The 19,048-nt window shown below is 42.9% G+C and overlaps 1 protein-coding gene across 2 annotated transcripts in view; it reads right to left on the bottom strand.

Moving 5' to 3' along the window:
• The window catches only part of DPP10 (dipeptidyl peptidase like 10), an 863,493-nt gene that overhangs the window by 333,135 nt on the left and 511,310 nt on the right, over window positions 1-19,048 (bottom strand). For both annotated transcript variants that reach the window (XM_030580652.1, XM_030580651.1), the window contains exon 2: window positions 5,437-5,551. In XM_030580652.1, the coding sequence (XP_030436512.1) occupies window positions 5,437-5,551 (115 nt within the window). The remainder of the gene's footprint in view (window positions 1-5,436; window positions 5,552-19,048) is intronic.

Genomic DNA, 19,048 nt, shown 5'->3' with positions numbered 1-19,048 from the left:
GGAAACACCTCCTCCCTTTTCTCCCTGCCTGTCCTTTCTGAGCACTTCTATATCAATATTTCAGTTGTGAATTATCCCACCATATTTTTGTGATGCCAATTATATTTGTGATTTTTCACTAGTATTTTTAGTTCTGCCAGTTTATTCCTCATATTCCTTGCACTAGTATACAGACATCTAAGATGATTATTAGATTTCTGCTCTATATTCCTTCTTTGTCCATGCTGCAATTTCCCATGTTCCCCACAAATTCCTACCCTTCACCCAGATTTCCATGTTTTGGACTTATCTGTGGTCATTTGTCTCCTGCCCCATCAAACCTAGTTTAAAGCCCACCTCACTAGGTTAGCCAGTCTGTATCTGAAAATACTTTTCCCCATCCTTGAAAGGTGGACCCCATCTCTACTTGGAACAGGACCCCATGTTCAAGGAAGCCAAAGCCCTATTGGCAACAGTATTTGTGCAGCCATACATTCACCTCCAGAATATGTCTCTCTCTGCCGGGACCCCTACTCTTGACTGGAAGGATCAAAGAGAATACCACCTGTGCCCCCAACTCTTTCACCCTTACTCCAAGAGTCCTATAGTCACTTCTGATCTGCTCAGAGTCATATCTTTCAGTATCATTATTGCCCACTTGAGTGAGCAGCATGGGGTAATAGTCTGAGGGCCAAATGATCCTCAGCAATCCTTCCATAACACCTCAGATATGGGCCCCGGCAGGCACCACATCTCCAGGGATGCCAGCTCAGGCCCTCTTCCCCATTTAGAAGGGAGTCACTAACCACCATTACCCATCATTTTCTCTTGAGCCTGGTGGCCACAAGCCTCCCAGCTTTGGGTGTACATAGTGGATATCTCCATACTATAAAGAAAGCAGCACAGTCTAGCACTCCAGCATGCTCTGTTCAGCCACCTTTCCTCCCAAATGGTAGCCTCATCTTCTTTGCTCCTTTCCCAGAGAATCTGGCCACCTCCCTGTCTGAGGCCTTGGCTACACTACAGAGTTGCAGCGCTGGTGAGGGGGTTACAGCGCTGCAACTTAGGATGTGTACACACTTGCACAGCACAGCCAGCGCTGCAACTCCCTGGTTGCAGCACTGGCTGTACACCCGGTCGAGCCTCGGGTGTAGAGGATCCAGCGCTGGTTAGCAAGTGTAGATACCCACCAGCGTTTTTATTGACCTCCGTGGCATAAGTAGGTATCCCAGCATACCTTAGAAGCCTCTCTGGTAATCATGCAAACTCCACTGTCCTGGGCTCACCTGACCCCTCCTTTAAATGCCCCGGGAATTTTAAAAATCCCCTTCCTGTTTGCTCAGCCAGGTGTGGAGTGCAATCAATCAATCAATCAATCAGCGACCATGCCTCCACACACCAACGAGCCCCAGCATGGACCAATGCAGAGCTGCAGGACCTCATAAGTGTTTGGGGAGAGGAGGCTATGCAAGCACAGCTGCGCTCCAGACGGAGAAATTATGATACTTATGGGCAGATATCGCAGTCCTTGATGAGAAGGGGCCATGAACGGGATGCGTTGCAGTGCAGGGTCAAAATAAAAGAGCTGAGGAGTGCTTACTGCAAAGCTCGTGAGGGAAATAGCCGCTCAGGAGCTGCCCCCACAACCTGCCGTTTTTACCAGGAGCTGGATGCCATACTTGGGTGTGACCCCACTGCCAATGCGAGGACCACGATGGAGAGTTCACAGCAGGGAGAAGTGGGGGAGGGTGTAGAGGAAGGTGACAGTGAGGCTACTGGCGTGGAGGGAGACACCCCGGAGTCCCAGTACACATGCAGCCAGGAGCTCTTCTCAAGCCAGGAGGAGGCTAGCCAGTCGCAGCAGCTGGAAGTTGATGGTGAGGAAGAAACTGAGGAGCGTGCTCGGGGTAAGCAGATTTTTATGTTTTGGGAGAGGAGGGTTTGGGTTATGGCTGCCTGCATGCATGCCTAAACGTGGAATAGCCCATTGATTTGCTCTATCACGTCGCTGTAATCTGCCTCGGTAATCTCTTGAAAAGTTGCAGCCAGAGCGTTTGCAATTTGTTTTCTCAAGTTGATCGGGAGAGCCACCGTGGTCCTTGTCCCGGTCCGGCTAACTCGTCCGATCCACTGTGCAGCGAGGGGTGGGGGGACCATGGCTGCACACAGGCAAGCTGCATAGGGGCCAGGGCGGTATCCACATTGCTGTAGAAGACCCTCCCTCTCTTCCCAGGTAACACGCAGCAGTGATATGTCTGGCAGTAGGAAACCCTGTTGAGAATTTAGGGATACTTGAGTGCAGGGCGCCAGGTTCGCGTTTCCCCAGCCCATTGCGCTCTGTTGTTTACCCCCCCCACAAGCACGTAGCCAGCCATGCGGTGCGCTCCGGTGTTATGCACCCCCCTCCCAGCAGGCATCCAGCACCGCGGTGCGCTCCGGTGTTCCCCACCCTCCTCCCAGCACGTAGCTAGCCCCGCGGTGTGCTCCGGTGTTATGCACCCCCCTCCCAGCAGGCATCCAGCACCGCGGTGCACTACGGTGTTCCCCACCCTCCTCCCAGCACGTAGCTAGCCCCGCGGTGTGCTCTGGTGTTCCCCACTCCCCTCCCAGCTCGTAGCTAGTCCCGCGGTGCGCTCCGGTGTTATGCACCCCCCTCCCAGCACGTAGCTAGCCCCGCGGTGCGCTCCGGTGTTATGCACCCCCCTCCCAGCACGTAGCTAGCCCCGCGGTGCGCTCTGGTGTTATGCACCTCCCTCTCAGCAGGCATCCAGCATCGCGGTGTGCTCCGGTGTTCCCCATCTCCCTCCCAGCACGTAGCTAGCCCCGCAGTGTGCTCCGGTGTTATGCACCCCCCTCCAAGCATGTAGCTAGCCCCGTAGTGTGCTCCGGTGTTATGAACCCCCCCTCCAAGCAGGCATCCAGCACCGCGGTGCGTTCCCCCCTCCTCACCAGCAGGGCGGCGTGAACGCGTACCAAAGCCCACCTCCCCCCCCCAGCAGCTCGCCACCTTAATGTTCACTACTGTCCCCTGTTCAGGACACCAGCTACCTCCTGTACCCATTGTAGATAAACCCCAGCGACCCATCGGTCAATTCCCACTCCCAAGGGGAACTCGGGGGAAAACCACTCACCCCATTGCTCGCCATGACTTTAGCTTCCCTGCCCTCTCTGTGTTATGTGAGATATGTGAGAAGGATGCCACCAAAAGTCTAAAAAGTCCTTCACTGTGTGATAATAAACAATGTAGCCTCTGTGTATTACATGGTTCTATCTCTCTTTTTTCTAGTGACCTTGACTAATGCAGCTGGATCACCGGCCTCACATAGATTGCAGAACTTGAGACGAAATCCCAGAAAATCAAAAGAGGAATTGATCAAATCAGTTATGAGTCACTACAATAGAGAAAGTAGGAAGACACAGGAATGGAGAGAGAAAATGTATGAATGGAGACAGAGTGTACATGAATGGAGGCAAACAGAAAGCAGGAGAAAGGAATTGTCTGCCAAAAAAACCACAAAGCAGATGATAAGCCTCCTGGCTCGCCAAACTGAGTCTTCGAGTCTCTCGTAGCCATGCAGACAAATATGTACCGTTGTAACCCACAGCCCTCCCAAAGCCCTCTTTCTTGTTCCCCAGTATTTCCACAAAACAACTTTCTCCAGCAGCCAGTTTCTTATTACCCCCAGCTGCCCCCAACACCTGTACGATCACCTACCAGCCCTGATAACTATAATTCTTACCCTGTTCACTCCACCCCCATTACCCTGCAGCATAGTAATCCTGAAGTGCAGCAGACATTGAATAGTGATAAAAATAGGACATATTCAAACCTGTGAATGTACAGTCCACCACCCCAACCCCCTTGCCTTTTATGTACTGTATGTTGAATAAAGGATTTTTTTTCTTTTTCACTAAGTAATATTATTGCTGGAAGTGGTAAATATTGTACCCCAAGGTACAGCAAAGCACATCAAATGCACCAAACATTACTGTTGGCTCTCAGCATCAAATTGCTCCCTTAAAGCATCCCTAATCCTTGAAGCCCTTTCCTGGGCCTCCCTATTAGCCCTGCTCTCTGGCTGAGCAAACTCATCCTCTAGGCGTCGAACCTCGGAGGTCCATTCCTCACTGAATCTTTCACCCTTCCCTTCACAAATATTATGGAGGGTACAGCACGCGGATATAACAGCGGAGGTGCTGCTTTCCCCCAAATCTAGCTTCCCCTAAAGACACCTCCAGCGGGCTTTCAAATGGCCAAAAGCATACTCCACAGTCATTCTGCACCGGCTCAGCCTGTAGTTGAACCGGTCCTTGCTCCTGTCAAGCTTCCCTGTATACGGTTTCATTGGCCATTTTTTACATCATTTGTAAAACATCATTTGGGGGGAGGGATAGCTCAGTGGTTTGAGCATTGGCCTGCTAAACCCAGGGCTGTAAGTTCAATCCTTGAGGGGGCCATTTAGGGATTTGGGGCAAAAATCTATCTGGGGATTGGTCCTGCCTTAAGCAGGGGGTTGGACTAGATGACCTCCTGAGGTCCCTTCCAATCCTGATATTCTATGATATCAATGGTTTGCAAATTCCAAGGCTATGCAACTTAAAAAGCACATTCAAATACAAACCAAATGAATAACATTTCCAATACAGACTATTTTCAGACCAATATTTACCACTGATATATGCTTCTCAGTTCACTTATTTTAAATAACTTCTGTCTGATTGGGAGAAATCAATGAGATTTTTCTTTTCTCTGCAACATATGTTGCCTTCTATCTGGGCTTCTATCCCTGTTTAAATGTTTGCTGTCCCAACAGAAAAAGGATTTCCTCTAAAAATATTTCTTGGATAAATTAGAATAAAGAAAACTTACAGCAAAATCAAACCATCCATGTGTAGGAACTTACATTGTCCAGGATGTGATTAATAGGCATATTAACATTATTTTTGCAAATCAGTTGTTAAATAAATAGAGTCAGTTCTCTCTGATTTATTGCGTGTATATAACAGTGAGAAATACATATACACTTATGTGGCTGGGTATAAACATTTCATGTTCAGTATTAGCACATTTTAAACCAAGTATCAGAGGGGTAGCCATGTTAGTCTGGATCTGTAAAAGATTTACATTTTAAACCAAGTTTTCTGTATATACCAAGGGATCTGAAAATACACTAGGAGGCAACCACACATAACTTTAATTAATTTCACATATACTGAAGCCCAGGGGGATTTTGACTGGGTGTATAATGGCAGGTCCCAACTTTGCACCAATTAGGTCATTCTGTGTCTGCGTTGGATACTGAAATTCAAGCAGTCAGAAGTAAAACGTGCAAAGACAAGAGTTGTTACACTTATAAGTCATTTTCAGGATTACATTATGAATCAAAATATCTTCAATAAGAGATTACATTTTATATTATATATATACAGAAGGAGAGGGAGAGAGAGAGAGATTACCTGGGGTTAAAAGAATGACAGACATAGTGATGAGTGAACATACAACTAGAATCACCAGCAGCGCAATTGCAATTCCCTTCCAATTCCTCTGCGGAGGGCTGTTACTTCCAAGCTCCTACAGAGATTAAAAAAAAAAGTTTCATAATTACATACAATCCCAGAAAAATGTATTAATACAAGAAATGATTCTGCAGTTTGTAATAATCACACTATATGTGAGCTGATTATCATCCTTCTCCTCTCTGTAGTTCATTTAATTATTCAAAAGTACGTAATTCCTAGATCTTTTTAATAGAGATGTCTTTTTAAAACAATTTTATTTCCCTAAGAGACAATCAAATTGACCTTATACAAGCTGTCCAAAATATGACTGGTGTTAATGTGTGCTGAACATAAACTTCAGGACAATATCAACTGGCATTTTTACAAGATAATTACAGAAATAAAGTGTGGCAATTTACTGTAATTCTTCCTAAAGTGGTATGGACCGTAAAGGTTTAAATACACAAGCTTTTAATGTATAATGTTAAACTTCTTATTTGTAATGAAAAACACTTACAAAACTGCCAAAGGCTGAAAGTAAACTGAACAGCATTTCTTCCTCTATACAGTAGTTTATCTGCAAACTGCTCTCCTATCACTCATAAAAATCAATAGTAGCTTGTAACAATATTAAAGGAATGCTTCTGTTAACTACTGCTCCATGTAAGCATATATTCTCCTTTGGTTACATGTGTAGCTCCTGTTAACATTAGCCAAATGGGACTTTAAGTTTGCCGACAGAAGTAATGCATAGTTTCTATACTACACCATCACTGTCTTGCAGAATAGAAAAATACATCAAGGTGATATATGGCTGGTATTGCTCTCTCCCTTCCCCACATGAAACATCATTTTCCACATCTACATCTGGCAAGACAAGTTCCAACTTTTTCTCTCTGATATTGACCTTAACACAATTATCCAGGCCTTTGTCACCTCAAGATTAGATTGCTATCATACATTCTATGAGGGATTACATTTGGGGAGCATTTAGAAGTTGAAGCAAGTGCAGAATGCTGTGATGTATTTACTGAGTTACACCTTGGGAGCACATTAAACTGGTACACTATAATATTCATTGGCTTTCAATAAACTCCTGAGCAGAACTTGAGGTGTCAGTATTAAATTATAAATGCCTTAAATGGTTTGGGGCCTGGGCCCCTGAGAGACTCCCTCTGTGACATATGGGCATAGACAAGATCAGCAGAGCCACCTGAGATGGAGTATTCATGGAATAAATGAGAGGAAACTGGTGACATGGTGAGGGGTCCTTGGTTTTAGAATTTGCTCTCCCTGACTCACCAGTGCCCAGATTTGTTAAACTTCTGGCCATGTTGCAAAGCCATCTTTTCTCTCTCTTTTTTTTCTCAGGCTACTAAGGAGGGAGCAGGCTGAGGGATGAGCACGGTTCTATTCATGGATAGTCTTTTAGCATTCTTTTGTTTGTTTTAACCAATGGGGTAGTCACGCAGGGCAAAGACAGGATGGAGCCTGCTGTAATTTATAACAAGATAAATACTAAGACTTTTTTTGCACATGCAGAAGATTGTTTCTGAATAAGTTTGCAAACATCTGAGGAAAGAAAAGCGTTGTGACAACCCACATTCTTCGATACAAACAAACCGCATGGGCCTATGGGATCTTAGAAGGGTCTTCCAGCACCAAAAGCAGAAGCCTTTACTGCCCAAGCCAAAGGAGAACTCCCTTAGCGGTGAGACAGTAAATAATAGGTTGGATACTTAATAAGAGAAGTCACTCAAAGGAGTCATATTCTCTCTTTCCCTCATACTCATACAAGGGCAGTATATTTCGTACTTCCCCAAGTCAGACAAGCCCATCCCACATGTCTGAGGTCCATAAGAGTCCTAACCCAATGCTTTTGACTTGTCTGTTACATGTATACATCAGACATGATCCAATAAAATGCACATGGCTGGTTGCGAGCATATTTACAGGCAATGCAAGGAAAATCACTCTCTCGCTGTCCTATAAGAATTAATACAGCATACTCCTTGAACCAATCTTCACAATTTTTGCCTTTTATTTTTTTGTAATTTCCTTTCCACAGTTTAGCACCTGAGAAAATTTAAAGACCTCTTCTTGCCCAGGTCTTATGTCTTATGAAAGAAGTCAGTTTAAATACTCCAATTTAGCATATGTATCTTGAACAACTGTGAAACACTGCACAAGGGCACAGTGAGGAAAGCAATGGGCAAGCAGTCACTTTTATTCTATTAATGTAAATATTTGGACTAGATCTTACTCTCACTTCATGAGTACAGCCCCACTTAATTCAAACCAAGTTCCATACACGTTAAATGAGATGGGAATTTGACCTCAGGGCTTTCAGTTCCTGACACGTCACCGACAATTAATGTTCAGTCCAGAACAGATGGACTAGCACAGTTCCCCTATGTGGTAGTAAGGACTGCTAATCCTACTTTTTGCATTGTTGTACACAGTTTAACTCTTCATAGGTGCTAATATGTAGGTGTCATTGTGTTGTGTTTACTGCATACAGCTCACACTTCACACTCCACAAAAAAATTAAGATATATAGCTCTGTGAGTCCAATATTGGTGGACAGAATCCTTAAGATTGAATTCCAGTTTAACAAACCATTTTTCTCCACTTTCACCAATAGACATAAGTAATTTAAAATTTGGAGAAACACATAATTATCTTCACACTTAAACTAACAGAAAGGACTACGAGAAAGAGAGTGATACTGAGGAAACCTGATATTGAATCACAATGCCTTAAAAGGTTAACTATCATTGACTCACCGCCAAATGGTGGTGAATTTTCAGACTCTTGCATATCAGTTTTCCTGGCTGCAGCAGAAATCAATGACAGAATCAGGATACAAATATACTAGACTCCAGATTTTTAAAGCATGGCTGGGAATAAAAAGCACAAAAGCAACCCACTCTTGGAGAATCCTTAGGCCCAGCCCTCCAATCTAGGTCAATAGGCGGCTCAGCTGGCTCAGTGTCTTCCAGGGACCAACCTACACCCACAAGCCAAAACTCCCTACAGCTTTTTTTCTGCAGCTTCTTCTGACTCACTGCAACTAGTTAAACATGTATCGAAGCGGCTCCTGGCCCCCGCTGTAGGTGCATGGTTTACTAGGAAAGTCTAGATCATTAGCTTCACACCACCACCTCTTGGTGCAGAAATTTGAGTTACTACATCAAATTCCATTAAAGGAACCTGAGTGATGAGACCAGAGTTGAACTGAGTTCTTAGGGAACTGAGAGGAAGAGGTCTCGGAGGCTATCCCAACAATCAGCCCCTTTTGTAACACTATATAAAGTATTATCATGTTCTAGAAATTAATTGGGGCCCAATCCTATTGCTCTTGCTTACGTGAAAATCCTGCTGATTACAGTAGGACATTTCTGGTGACTAAGGGTCCCAGTTATTGGACCTTTCTTCTGGAAGTCATTATAAAAAGCAAGTAATACAGCCTTTGTTCAGCCATCAGACAACGGAACTTAATAGCTGTTTAAGATAGTGACTACCAATTAAAATATGTATGCTAAGAAAAAAAGAGTAGTCATCCCCGGTGAATTGTGCATATCACTACTTCGAGGCAACGACTTTAACAAACAGATGTTAGAAAACACAATCATAGTTCTTTGTATATAGGGTGCTAAACACTGTTTGGGGGGGAAGATTGTGGTATTCGAAGCATCTTTCTTTGCTGAAACAAAATTGCGTAACAAAAAGGAAACATTTTACATACCCTCAGGCAAGAGCGTATTGTAAGAGAAAGACCAATATAAAAAAAATGTAGAGATGAGAGACCGGATGCTTCTTCCATGCCACTATAGAGCAGGAGTGACTCCACTGAAGTCAATTGCCTACCAAAGGCCTTCCTGAGAAGTGGTAAAAGGCATAGGCACCAATTGGACTTCAGTAAGCATGTTAAGGGGAAACTAACTATCACAGATGTGAGAAATAATAGGCTTTTGGTACTGACAGCTAGTCTGCTGTTGATCAGATAAGGAAAATCCTAACGCAGTAAGAAAAAGTAAAATTAAAAAGTTCAACACATTGACCCACGATAAAGAAATAACTCTTCCTCTCTCTCCAGAGCATCAAATGAGGCAGAATATTTTAAAGAAAAAAATTGACTTTCTGAGTAAGATTTAGGCTCTGGGCTGGTGAACTGCAGATACTGCATAGATATAAATTAATCCTGGAAATGCTTTTTCTTTAAAAAAATGAGTTCTGTGACTGTAGAAAGATAATATTTGTCCACAAGTTCAACATAAAGGCTTGTGAAACGATGGGATAAGGGTAGATTGTTCTTCTCATAGGATTGGTCCAAAGAGATACAGCCTCAAATGGCTCTACTAGCCAGTTAAGTTTCCTGGTAAATAGCTCAGTTGAATAAAAAAGCCAAATCCATAATGTTCTGCTGTGTCAATGTCTGCATTTAATTTCTGTTGAACTCAGTCCTAAAGGGAAAGGACAGAACTTGCTGTCACACTGGCTTCATGAAAACAGGTATTATATGGCAGCACAGCAATTTCCTAAGTGTCTCATGAGGGATAAGGAAAAGCAGCACTTCGTGGATGTACCCCTTTTAGTTTCATATGCGGGAATGGTATCCTGGTGCTTGGTGGTTTTGTTTGCATCAATTAGTGTAGGTTAGCTTCGCAGCTATGTGATCATATAAAAACTAAAACCTTCTAAAATTAAAATTTGTAGAGATAGGACATGACACAGAGATGTCATGTTCAGGCTGCGGAAAGAGCTTGAGTCAGTCCAGGGCCTCAGTGTCCCTTAGGCTAAGTCCCATTCGCCTAGAAATGAGATCTTGCAAAAGATCAGTGAAAATATTATATGGATGGTATTTCAGGGGGAAAGTGATGTAAACTTTTATCCCAAAAATACACAAAGAGAATAGGAATAACGAGTACCTCTACCCAGCAAGAAAAACTCCACAGTTGCCCCAGGTCAGCTGACTTGGGCTCATGGGGATCAGGCCCAGGACTGAAAAGTTGCTGTACAGACATTAGTCTGGGACTCTGCAAGAATCTACACAGCATTTTTTAGCCCCATGAAACCAAGTCAGCTGAACCGGACCAGCCATGGATCTGTTATCCCTGGGTAGATGTACCCAAAGAGGCTGGGGCTTTATGGCTTTCCTGTACAGGGCTGCTTTCCAAATTTAGGTTCTTTCCAATCACAGTTTATTGATTGACAGAGCACTGATTGACTGACCACATGCAAATCCTTTTAGCCCTAGTCAGGAGCGCTTATGAGAATTTCATATTCAGCATCTTAAAAGAATTATCTATATTATAGATCTTGCTTACCACCTCAGAGGTTGGCCACTCATCTCTACTCTGAATTAATTTTGGAGGTCTGGTCCAGACATTCCATGTTGTAAATTCCAGGTCCTGTGGTCTATAAGCAGCATGGTCTGATGACCAGAAAAGGGACCAAGGGGTCCCAAAGATGCAGAATTTAGGATGGATTTGGCCGCAAACCCATGGAATGCCTTATAGACTACTGACCCACTACTTTGGTATTATTTTTAAATGACTGTATATTTTTTTTCTTAGAAGTTCTGAAAGAAATGTATGTAGACACATTATTGAAAAGCAGTTATATTAAAGAGAAGCCTATGCTAGGTAAACATAACACATTTGCAAGCTCTCTTGGACTATGACTGAGGAGCAAACAGTACAGTTCAGGAGGCAGGGAAGTGCTCTCTGATCCTGGGCCAGTTCTGCACCAGGCTGGGCCCTTAGCATAGCCTAAAATCTGGTTGAACTGACACTAACCACTAATGTCCCCAATGGATGATTACTTTGGACTGCAATCACCAGAGGTCTCAGAGACATGATGGCCATGTCCCTCAACCCGCAGCCATGCCCCCTGTGCTAGCCACAGGGAATGGAATGGTTTAAGAGCCACTACATCAGCTGTATGCTGCCAGAGGTTCCCCTTTATGCTAGAGTGATTCACAGATCCATATATTTTAAGGTCTAGAAAGGACCATTAGATCAACCATTTTAACACCGACTAATCCTCCTGTGGATAGCTATGCTGGCTCTTGGGCTGCTGACAGTATAGTATAAACCATTCTCAATACAGCAGAGATGTAGGGCCATGATACCTTGATATAATGTGCCTCAATCTCTCAAACCAGTTTCATCAACCACTGCCTTGTGTTGCAGTTACTTTTTTTGGTATTTAACGATGTTGGCCTTTGCCAATACAGCTCAGAAAATTCATCTGACTTTCTTCCAGAAAGTAAGCTTAGTTTATTCTTGTCATTTTTTTTCTGAGCCATATGTAATTTCTGGCTCACTCTGGCCCTGATCTGACTACAAAGCTCTCTTTGGCTATGTAACGTAATAACCGTAGAATGACACAATTGGCAGCATTCTACATTACCTCTTTGCAACTTTATTACACTCAACATTTAATAATGCTCCAGATGTTTCTGATCTCCACCAAGACCCAGATTAATGTTAAATAATGTTCCAGATATTTATCGTCTAGTTTGACTTTGTACATCCAGCAAAGGTAGAAAAATAATAAATATAAGACCTTTCCCCCTCTTCCTCCTTACTCTGGACCACCCACCCCAAAGTATTATAAGAAAATCTCTGTAACACACTACACTTTAGACACAGCCTAAATTTCCATCAAAATGATTATGATGATGGAGCCCAGGGTCAAACCACAATAGAAAGAGTACATTTATGTGGTATTAGATACAGAAAATGAATTCTCTATAAATTCAATTCATATACAGATATTTTGTTCATCTGAGGTTTACAATTCAAAGGTTCATCATTTAGCAAAGCCATTTTCTTTAAAGTAGAATTGGGAAAAGAGAATAATTTTACATTAATAGAACATTATTCAAAAACACATCTGCAGTAATTATTTAGTTGTATAAACTCACAATCCCTCCTGTAATTAACACAACCAGAAACAATTCACAGCTTTCTTTTTAAAGGCTTCCAAGTTATACAATTTTTATTGTTAATCAATATGCATGAAAGCCTTTAAGGCATAACTTCTTTTGCAAGCATGTATAAAACTGGGCAGGATACTGAAACAATAGCATGCTCTAACATGCTGAGTTAGTATAGTAACTTGTTTTGGTAAATCTTATTAGAAAACTGAATTTTTCCATCTTCTTAGAATTATCAGTAACTTTTAATGTTCTGCCTTCCCTTTTTCCCTGTAATGACTACACACAGTCTTGCAACCAAGAATGGAATCTGATCATAACAAAGGCTAGGAAACTAAAGGTTAGATCTGCAAAGGGAACTAATTTTAGGTGCCCATGTCTAATGATATAAAAACTCCAGGATGCTGCCTAAATTGCCTAGGTATCTAAATTTCTGCTGGTACGCATGCACAAAGCAAAGTCCTGACACTGTCAAACAGCTCAGCAGATCCTCAGACTAGGCATCCCTCACCTATCTCACTCACTTCCTCTTTCTATAAAATACTTCAATATGTATAGGAGCTGGAACCTTGATCTTCCAGGTGAATACTCTAATCACCGGGCTAGAGAGTCACACTCTTTCTGGCCCAATGACTAAATATTTTATACAAAGATGAACAGCTCCAACAGGAAATACTGAGAAAGAATACACGATAGCCTGGCAATTAGAGCACTTATCTAGAGTCTGATCTAGACACTTCAAGTCCCTGCTCCCAGTCAGGCAGAGCAGGGATCTGAAGTTTGCCACATCTTCACGGAGTGTTTTAATTATTGGGACATAGACATGGGCGGCGGGTATAATAGGCCAGGGGAAGCTCTGCCTCCCCTAGTGCAGCTGCTGCCATGGGACCCCAGTTGTGGGTTTGGTGGTTTGCACAGGGGAAATTTTTGCTTTTTGTGCCCCATATAGGTTCCAGAGCAGCTGAAGAGGTGATATGTGCTATTCAGCTTCCTGGGTTCATTAGTAATCTCCCTGGACTCTAGGGAGATTACTGATAAACTGGGAGTGCTGAGTAACACATATTGATGCCTCAACTGCCCCAGAACCTGCTTGGGGCATAGCAAAAGCTCAGGTTCTTATTCAGGAAGAGAGAAGAAAAGAAGAGCTTTTGAATTTTCGCAGGGCAGCTTGCAATCTGCAGAGAGGAGGCATGACTTCAGGAGCTTCAGCCAGCCGGGGGCTCCTCTAAGCAGGTGTGCGGGAGGCTCAGGACTCTGGCTGGCCCCGGGCTCCTCAGGCAGCAGGAGGGAGGGAGAGATGAAAGGGGTGGAGCTGGGATCTAGCCTCACTGAAGTGGAACTCCATCCACTGCTCATGGGTATAGATATAAGGAGAGGGGAAACACCTTGGACTTTATTTTTTTTGCATTAAAGAACTGACTGATCTGACTTGGACACCTAACTCAAGAGAGGGTTCATGGCTGTGAATTCTGAGATGAGGCAGGCATCGTCATGCAGTCCAGAGTTAGGCACTTAACTCCCTTTGATGGATGTGGCTTTAGTGACATCCCTCTCCTCAGCATTTTCTACTGGATAGCTGAGGTGACTCATAGACTCATAGACTCTAGGACTGGAAGGGACCTCGAGAGGTCATCGAGTCCAGTCCCCTGCCCTCATGGCAGGACCAAATACTGTCTAGACCATCCCTGATAGACATTTATCTAACCTACTCTTAAATATCTCCAGCGATGGAGATTCCACAACTTCCCTAGGCAATCTATTCCAGTGTTTAACTACCCTGACTGTTAGGAACTTTTTCCTAATGTCCAACCTAAATCTCCCTTGCTGCAGTTTAAGTCCATTGCTTCTTGTTCTACCATTGGAGGCCAAGGTGAACAAGTTTTCCCCTCCTCCTGATGACACCCTTTTAGATACCTGAAAACTGCTATCAGGTCCCCTCTCAGTCTTCTCTTTTCCAAACTAAACAAACCCAATTCCTTCAGCCTTCCTTCATAGGTCATGCTCTCAAGACCTTTAATCATTCTTGTTGCTCTTCTCTGGACCCTCTCCAATTTCTCCACATCTTTCTTGAAATGCGGTGCCCAGAACTGGACACAATACTCCAGTTGAGGCCTAACCAGCGCAGAGTAAAGCGGCAGAATGACTTCTCGTGTCTTGTTTACAACACACCTGTTAGTGACTCTCTGCTCAGCATACTGGCTTTTGTGAATTCCATTCGTAGGCACCTAATTCTCCTCATGCACTGTATTAGGAGCCTAACTTGGGGCTGGTGTGGATTCCACTAGGTGGCAGGACACTTAAATGCTAGCTATTGAACCTCTCAGTCCAACCAACCTTTTTGGATCTAGGCCTAAGGTAATAAAGACCAAAATTGTATACAGTGCTGTTGTAGCCATGTTGATCCCAGGATAGTAGAGAGACTAGATGGGTCAGGTAATATCTTTTATTGGTCCAACCTGGTGAGAAAGACAAGCTTTTGAGCTAACACAGAGCTGAAAAAGAGCATAAGCTCAAAAGCCTGTCTCTCACCAATAGAAGCTGATCCAATAAAATATATTACTTCACCCATCTTATCTCTTGTAAACTACCACTGCACTGAATTTATACATATTTCACAACAATCTCATAAATGTCTGCAGTGTGAGTTGCATATCATAGAATCATAGGGTTGGAAGTGATCTCAGGAGGTCATCTAGTCCAACCCTCTGCTGAAAGCAGGACCAACCCCAACTAAATCATCCCAGCCAGGACTTTGTCAAGCCAGAACTTAAAAACCTCTAAAGATGGAGAATTCATCATTCCCTAGGTAACCCATTCCAGTGCTTCACCACCCTCCTAGTGAAATAGTTTTTCCTAATATCCAACCTAGACATCTCCACTGCAACTTGAGACCATTACTCCTTGTTCTGTCATCTGCCTCCACTGAGAACAGCCTAGCTCCATCCTCTTTGAAACCCCCCTTCAGGTAGTTGAAGGCTGCTATCAAATTCTCCCTCACTCTTCCTCTTCCACACTCTAAATAAACCCAGTTCTGTCAGCATCTCCTCATAAGTCATATGCCCCAGACCCTTTTTCATTTTCATTGCTTTCCACTGCACTCTCTTCAATTTTTCCACATCCTTTCTGTAGTGGGGGGACCAAAAGTGGACGCAATACCCCAGATGTGGCCTCGATCTGCTGGGAACTCTCCTATTAATGCAGTTCAATATGCCATTAGCCTTCTTGGCAACAAGGGCACACCATTGACTCATATCCAGCTTCTCATTCACTGTAATCCCCAGATCTTTTTCTGCAGAACTGTAGCCAGTCGGTTCCTAGCCTGTAGCAGGGCATAGGATTCTTCCATTCTAAGTGCAGGACTCTGCACTTGCCCTTGCTGAACCTCATCAGATTTGTTTTGACCAAATCCTCCAATGTGTCTAGGTCACTCTGGATCCTATCCCTACCCTTCAGCATATCTACCTCTTCCCTCAGTTTGAGTCATGAATCAATACAGAGAATATATTCCAGGTAACAATATTCAGGAACAAATGGGTATATAGAAAAACAAGTCAAACCTTTCCAAGATTGTTGGGCCACGAAGCTGTAAAGGTTCCTACTGAAACTACTTTTCCCAGGGCTGAAACTGACTACAAAACTATAGTTTCAATGAATTTATATACATTTGAACTGGACTAAACCAGTTCATTAATATGCCATAGCAGAAGTGGCACGAGGCCTCAACTCTGATGTCATAAAAGAATTCTGAACTCAGAGAAATAAATATTGTAATGGAAAATGTTGTTTCCACAGCATAGATACAGAGAAGTTCGATTGAAAAAAAACCAAAACATTCTTTCTGGAAGGTTGTAACATACTACTACTGTATTTTAACAAAGCCAGAACACAAATGCACAGGACCCAAAAGCAGGAAGAGGTAACTAACTGAGGTAATAATGTCTGGGTATTAGGACACTGGCTGCCAGAATCAGTCACTCAGAAGGGCAAGGATAGAAGGTTTTTGGTCCCTGCACCTCTGCCCAACTTTTTCAGCTGACACAGACTTCTTAACTAAAAAGGGGTACTTCTCCCTTGGGAAACAAGTGAAAATGGATTTTGATGAGATGCTCTGAACTTTCCTGGTAATACAGGCCTTGGCTACACTCACACTTTACAGCGCTGCAACTGGGGTGTGAAAAAACACCCCCCTGAGCGCTGCAAGATACAGCGCTGTAAAGCGTTAGTGTAATCAGGGCAGCAACACTGCACGCTACACCCGTAAGGGATGTGGTTTACATGCAGCGCTGGGAGAGCTCTCTCCCAGCGCTGCCGCTCTGACTACACTCACACTTCAAAGCGCTGCCACGGCAGCGCTCCCGCAGTGCTGCCAGGGCAGCGCTTTGAAATTCCAAATGTAGCCATACCCGTAGTATGAGCTAAACTAATCCAATACATATGAGAGTTACCATGTGGTTTCCACTATGTGACTTGCTCTGTGTAAACTCCATGAACCTAAAATTGATGTAAAGCAGTTTCTTCAAGTTTGTGGCTCACCAAATACAGGAAATTATATAGAATGTGTACAAAAAATTTACAGATGAAGGTAACTTCTGCTGGTTTGTGAATGCTACTCAAAGTCAAAGTTAGGCTTTTGCAGTTTGATTTGAGTCTACACAGTGCTGTAATATTCAGTGATACAAACATGCCTGCGTGCACTGATGCAAACTCTTGACTAAGAGTCCCTCCAAGCAGAAGATCCATCAGTGGGACATTACAGCAGTACATGTTGTCTTCTCCTTCCCTTTGTTGGGGATGCCTCAGGGAAAAGTGCGGGGGTACTGTGCAAGAAGAGGCTTAGTCTGGGCAGACAGGGTACATGGTGATGCCAAACATTTCATTGCAGCCTCTGACAATGGTGCATCATTTTACGAAGCCTTCAATGAAAATATAGAAATACTGTTCCCTCACCACCACCTGGAGCGAAATCATGAGTGAAAGCATGCAGCAGAACTATAATGAATACATAATAAACAATACAATAACAATAATTAAAAACAACTAAATATCAAGTCCCTAAAATTGAGACACCCCTCAAAATGCATTCACAGGAAAATTTCTAATGACGTTTCTTTCTAAGCATTTACAAACAAAACTAGACTTTGAATGAAAAACCCAAGTTTAAAGAAGAAATATTGGCAATGAAGAATCATCAGTTTTTCCATAACACCGCACTCCCTTCTAACAGCTTGAGGGTAGCACAGAGCAATATTTATTGACTTATAACACTGAAATATAAAATGAAGGATTTGATAAACGGTACAATTAAAAGCTTTGTTAGTTACACTTTTAATTATTTGTAATTATGGACACTGAATTAGCCCAGTTGACATAACACTTCCAGCATCTACTTTGTTAAACCTTGCCATTTGCAGCCCATAAACATGTAGAAAGGTGATAAACTTCAAAAGACAGGTATACTCCTGCTGTGGTTTAGGAGCTGTAAAAGATATGCCTGGTATACTTTTAATAAAAGGCTTTAGTCTTATGTGGAGCTTCTTACCATACAGCCTGTCCTGTGACTGGTATTAAATATTACTTTCACTGATTTTGCGGTGCTGTATATGCAGGAAAATGAATATATTAACAACTTAAAAACTGATGGTATCTGTAGCTCCCTGACTGTTTTTGAGTAATTCCATGGCCTAGATAGCAATGGGGAATAAAAAACGCATTTATGAAGTGGTATGGTATAGTTACAATCCATTTGCGTAAGTACCCATAAGTTTCACACATCGTGCTGCCTTTGTGATTCACAGCATTTAAGGACTCTATTGCTCTAGTTCTTGTCTGAATGATTATAGTCTCACAATTACTTCCCCTGGTCAATGTCTCTATCTTCTTTCAGAGTCATTGTGAAGCTTCAGTATTGCACAAGCCCATGATTTTCCCTCAACTGCCTGGATAGAAAGCATTTTTTAAAAGGAGTCACTTATAAGTCATTATGCTGCTAGGAAAAGTGCATTGTCTGAATATAGATGTGGGGGACTCTTTCTTTTCATATTTTTATTTATGTTTGTGCTGGTAAGAGAAACACCTCCCTCATGAACCAAATTAAGACCTATCTTAGCTGAACTGAGTCGAGCCCTGGTCTATGCTTAAAATTTAGATCGACCTATCTATGTCAAATCATGTTCCCCAGTGATACCAGTCCTGCTTTGAGGACTTAGGATAATCAGTATGTTCAGACATGGTTTGAATAAGCATTTTGGGCCAGATTTTCAAAGGTATTTAGGCATCTGAAGATGCAGCTAGGCAACAAGTATGATATTCAAAGGTGCCCAAGCAAGTTATGTGGCTAACTCCCATGTCTGAAAATTCCACTAGGCATCTATCTACATCTTTAGGGGGGACTTACAGGGCAGCAGACCCTCAGGTAATTCTTATTCACAATCACTTGCAGCTGCTAAAGGAACACATGCAGTCTCAAGAGACTTATGATACCAGGGAATCCAGAAACCTAGTTCTAAAATTAATTTGGAAGAAGCTTAATTGGAATTGCTATATTTAACTTCAACCAGAACAGGGCAGAGCTAGATACTATTAACATATCTAATAGTGGAATGACTGTGCTAGAATTTGATGAAG

This window comes from Gopherus evgoodei, chromosome 11, assembly GCF_007399415.2.
Source record: "Gopherus evgoodei ecotype Sinaloan lineage chromosome 11, rGopEvg1_v1.p, whole genome shotgun sequence".
NCBI classification, from domain to species: Eukaryota; Metazoa; Chordata; order Testudines; family Testudinidae; genus Gopherus; species Gopherus evgoodei.
Note: the sequence above shows the minus strand (reverse complement) of the source record. Positions and strands in the feature narration are given on the sequence as shown.